The sequence below is a fragment of the Talpa europaea genome, assembly GCF_964194135.1.
Source record: "Talpa europaea genome assembly, chromosome: 7".
Taxonomy (NCBI): domain Eukaryota; kingdom Metazoa; phylum Chordata; class Mammalia; order Eulipotyphla; family Talpidae; genus Talpa; species Talpa europaea.
In genome coordinates, this window is record NC_140074.1 from 118,903,814 (window position 1) to 118,908,978 (window position 5,165).

At 58.1% G+C, this 5,165-nt stretch overlaps 1 protein-coding gene across 1 annotated transcript; it reads left to right on the forward strand.

The window, feature by feature from the left end:
- Positions 1-581: 581 nt before the first annotated feature.
- LRRC3C (leucine rich repeat containing 3C) lies at positions 582-1,361 on the forward strand (the record flags this gene model as incomplete). The annotated part of the gene is made up of 1 exon (XM_084236712.1): positions 582-1,361. The coding sequence occupies exon 1, from the start codon at positions 597-599 to the stop codon at positions 1,359-1,361; it is 765 nt and encodes a 254-aa protein (XP_084092838.1). The 5' UTR covers positions 582-596.
- Between the last annotated feature and the right edge of the window lie 3,804 nt (positions 1,362-5,165).

A 5,165-nucleotide genomic window follows, 5' to 3' on the forward strand; every position in this document is an offset into this window, starting at 1 on the left:
CGGCAGGAGAGGTCTGTCACGCAATGTGAGACCCTCGCCAGTAGCTGGGGATGGAACTGTCGCTACAGAGGCTGCGGGCACCTTCACAGCCCAGCACTCAACCACTGCGCCACCGGGAAGGCCCTGTGGTGGATCTATTTTCCTTGCCTCAGTCACAATAGCACTACCCAGGCCCTTTTGTGCTGACCTGGCCCACCAGGCAACCTCACAGGAAGGCTGGCAAAATAAGAATTTATTCCAATGAGGGCAATCCCTCCACCATGAAAGCAGAAACCTAGAAGCCCCCAGTTATAGAATGACCATCAGGGCCTTGGACAGCCCCCCAGAATCAAAGACACCCCAGCAGAGTCTCGGAATCAGGGACATTTTACCCAAAGGGCCCAAATGAGTGGCCCTAGATCCCAAAGAAAAAGCAAAAAAGTCACCCAGGCCTAAGAAAGAACCCAGAGGAGGGGCCCCAGCTCAAAGAGTTAGTGCAGGGGTCCCCTGCAGAGAGAGCTGGCTGTGGGGAACAGACTCTCCTGACTCACTCTTCCTTTATGGGGCTGCTTCTTCCCCAGAGCCTACTCCACTCAGGACTATGCTGGTCTGCCACCATGCTCCCACTCGCTGGGCAGCTTCTGTTCTTCCTGCTGGTGATAGGCACAGGGAACACCCTGCCTAGCCTCCGGGCACCTCCCCGGGGCTGCTACGTGGCAGAGGAGGCTGGTGACCGGACATTCCGCTGCAGCCAGGCAGGTTTGAGCGCCGTGCCCACTGGCATCCCCAACGACACCCGCAAGCTCTACTTGGATGCCAACCGGCTGGCATCAGTGCCAGCTGGTGCCTTCGAGCACCTGCCTGTCCTGGAGGAGCTGGATCTGTCTCATAACATCCTTGCCCACCTCTCAGGGGCTGCATTCCAGGGTCTGGCAGGCACGCTGCGCCACCTTGACCTCTCTGCCAACCAGCTGGCCTCGGTGCCCCTGGAGGCCTTCGTGGGGCTGCAGATCCAAGTGAACCTGTCTGCCAACCCATGGAGTTGCGACTGTGCCCTCCAGGAGGTGCTGAGGCAGGTGAGGCTGGCACCGGGCACAGGAACCGGCATCGTGTGTGGCCCGGGAGCCCGACCAGACCTGGTGGGGCAGGAGTTTCTGACACTGGCAGGGGAGGAAGAGTTGTGTGGGGTGGGGCGGGGTGGGGTCCGGAGGAGCACCGACGTGGCCTTGCTGGTCATCATGGGGGGCTGGCTGGTGCTCGTGGGCACTTATCTGGCCTACTACATGTGGCAGAACCGGGATGAAACCCGGTGCCCCCTCAAACATGCCCCCATGAGGCAAGTGCGCTGCGAGGACTCCTCTACCCTGAGCACCATGGTCTGAGGGCCTCAGCCCCACCCTCCGCCTGAGCCCTCTCTTCTCCTCTGATCCCCTCTGCGTCCTCTACCACCACACCATACCCCCAATTCCACTCACCCCTCCCTCCTTGCCTCCCTTTTTGCCTCATCTCTCTCCCAACAAGCAGCATCTCTGATGCCTTGAGTTTTTGTGCCTACTTTTGGATAATTTAAAACAAGTCTTCAAGAATGAGGACGGTGGCATACAAAGGAAGGAAGCTGTAAAAGCACTTGGAAAGTCCACATGGTAGCAGGACCTGGGATACAGAGAGGGGAGATGCAGAGAGGGGAGAGCGAAAGGGGCGCTCAGCTGGAGGTGAGGTCAGAAAGTCGGGGGGGGGGGGTAGATAGGTGGAGCAGGGCCCTGTGGGCTCCCTCTTCTCTCTCCTCCTCTACTGAGAGGCTTTGCCTTCACTTCTACTGCCTCTTGGCCCCAGGCTCCTCTCCCACGGCTCTTTTAGGTCCCACGGCTCTCTTTTAGGGATCCCCAGCTTAGAGTCCCCTGCTTCCTTTCCAGAGCCCCCCCCCCCCACCTCTGCTCTTTCCCTTATACATTGAAAGTGTTCCTGAACCTTTGCCCTTAGGGAAAAAGTGGTCTCCTCTATGCCTGAGCTGGGGCTGGGTCCCTGGAGAGCTGGCAGCCTGGGGAGGGGGGCTTGTGGTGTTCATCCCCAGACCATCACTGGACAACTCAATAAAGTCTCTTCCACTATTGCCCTGACCTCTTTCTTACTGGTCACTGTAGCCTGGCAATGAGGAATGGGAGGGTTCTGGGCTCTTCACCCCCACCCTTTTGCTGGTGGGGGCTCCCACTGGGCTGGACACCCACTTCCTCTCCCTCCCACCTCCCAGCGCCTGACACCAGAGTCTATCTGCCAGGAATGCCAGGGCCTATGAATTAATGATGATAGAGCTGGAAGGAGGGGGTGGGAGGGGGCCTGGAGGGAGGACAGTCAGGGGAGGGGAGGAGAGCAGTGTCCGGGCATCAGCTGGCAGGCCGTGGCCTGCTGGAGATGCATAGGAAGGGAGAGAGAGCTGCTACCCTCTTGGCAGTGTCTTTTCTCTCAGCGGGAGTCTGAGCAGGGGGGAGTCTGAGCGGGCAGAGAAACTAGATGTGCTCAAAGTTAAAAAGAATTCCTGCAGGGGTGGAGGGGACAGACCAAGGTGGCTGAGGCCAGGGAGGCAAACCAATACCCAAAGGACCTTAGAGGGTCCTGCCCCTCCCCCATACCGATCCTCCCTCACAGCCTCTGTGGAGGAAATGGCTGCTTTCAGGAAGTTTGTGGGAGCCCCAGTCACAAGTGAAGACAAGAAACACTGAGCCAGGGTTCCACCCAGCTGGGGGCAGAGTCTGGGCAGTGGGCAGCCATTCCAGGAACTGTGAAGAGGAGCCCCTCTCCTCCCCTGTGCCTCAGGCCCTGCCTCTCAACTTCTGCGACCCCCCTACCAACTCCGACCCCCAGAAGCCTCTACTGACTCATCTTAGAAAATCCTGGGAAATCCCACCTACACCCCTATCTCTCACCTCTTCCCCTTACCACCCAGTCCCCTTTCCTCAGGAGATGGGGCCTCCCCACTTCCAGGGATGCTCAGGGATGGGAGAAAAGACTAGGATGTAGGATATTTCGGAAAGCTGCAGCTTTCCCCCCTCTACCCCAGCTCTACCCTGGCCTGGGCCTTAGAAGCCTGACCCCACCCCTATCGCTCCCCCCATGAGTGCCTCCCCTGGCACCCTGAGCCTGTCCAGTCTGCTCCCCCAGCCCCTGCTAGAATCTAGCTGCAACCATCTCTCTGGGTTCTGGGAAATAGTGGGGGTTGGGGGAGCAGCTGGAGCCTGCGGCTCTGTCTCTGGTGGCCATTTCAGGAGCCTCCTTCAAGCCCTGTTCTCTAAACAGCAGAGACAAAGTCTGCAGACAGTCACTTCCCCAACGCTGACACCTAGTCCAATTCTCAGAGGGGAGCTCAGGAGGGCAAAGGAGGCAGGGAGTGAAGCTGAGCCTGCCACCTGCGACAGAGCGGCCCTGGAGCCCTGGGTAAGAACTGCTCTGCCGCTTCTTCCCCTGGCCTCCCTCTGGCTCAAATCCCTTCCCCACTCTGGACCTAAGACAGAAGGAGAAGGAAAAGAAGAGGAAGGACAAGGGGACAGAGAAGGGAATTTGGGGAGGTGGCAGGAGAGATGCTCATTAGCTCCCCTCCCTGGGGGTTAAGGTCCCTGCATCAGAAGCTGTGGCTTCAGCTCAGCCCATCACAGGAGACTGGACAGAGAGGCATCCCCACAGACTCAGAGAGGCTCCTGTGCAGAACAGTCACTGAACCCCTAAGCCCTTCCCTCAGCACCCTGGTCCACTGGGCAGGCAGGAGGAAGTGGCATAACTGGTTTCACCCCCATCCTTATCTCTGCCAGGGACCAGGGATCACAGTACCCACGTTCTGAGACCAGCTGGGCACTGGGAGATAGCTGGACAGCCTCCGACGTGTCCCCTCCAGCCCTTCCACCTGGTATAGAGGAAAAGGGGGAAACATTATAGGACCAACCTCTGCTCCCCCACTGTGCAGATCTAGGAACGAAGCCTCCAGGGACCAAGAGAGCCCAGGCACTCACCTGGTCCAGCTGGGAGGCCAGAACTCAGGAGCCTGGGGCAGCCCCCAGCTTGGCCTCCATGCACAGGCGCCTGCAATCAGCAGTTGCAGGGAGGGATAGGAGAAAAAGTGAGCCCCTCACTCAGCCCTCCCACCAGCTTCCTCCAGCCCTGTGGAGCACATGCCTGCAGGGGTAGAGAAAGCCGACACTCCCAGAGGGGGGCCCAGTCTGCCACAGAAACAAGAAGCTAAGTCAGGGAACTCCCAGACTAATGGAAGAAATGCATCGTTTCTCTCTGGGGAGCTCTAAACCGGGTGAGACCAAGATGTGCCCCAGATGCAGAGACTTAAGCTCAGCCGCGCCTAGTTATCTACAAAAGGAAGAGCTTGAGAGCATATAGATGGCGGCACAACCCCCTACTCCTATCCTGGCACTTGTGCAGGCATTTCCAGTCACCACTGTGCTCTCCTCCCATTTGGGGGGATGCCAGCCTCACCCCAGAAGCAACCCAGGCAGCTTACTCAAGAGGAAGGGCCCCACCTCCCCCCATAGAAGAAGGGTTGTAGCAACTGGACAGTGTCCTCCATGGCCGTGGGGCTCGCTCATGGCAGGGCTGCCACACCAGGAAGGTGGAAAACAGCAGAATGGGGGAAAAGGGAGGATGGAAGGTGGAGGCTGGGGGACTAGGGGGAAGGTGGGGGGGGTGGCTGAGAGCAGCCCAGATGCCACCACAAGGCCACTCGGCCATTCAACAGCATTTATTGAGTTATCACTGTGTGCCAGACACCTGCAGGTACAGACATGAGGAACACTGGGCCCCCTCCCCCAATGGGGACCTGACAGGTAATGCCTTGGTGATGGCAGCCCAAGTGGCAGGGGTGAAGGGCGAACAGGGCCCTGTGAGCCCAGAGGCGCATCTGAAGCAAACACCCACTGAGGTTCATGGACTTTGTTTACAGGAGCGAGCATGCAGACCCATTTATTTTGTCTTAGTTCTCATAATGCTGGGACTACGACTTTCTGCATACAACAGGTTAGACGCAGCAAGACGTATACAACAGAGTAATGTGGTCTGATGGCAGGGAGGGACATTATTCAAGTATTCATAAGAACTCAAAAAATACTGCGGGGACTCTTAGTCTCTGATAGATGGTCCTGTGAGGGCAAACAATTCTCCCTGCCTCAGGGGGGCCTAGCAACGTTGGCAAA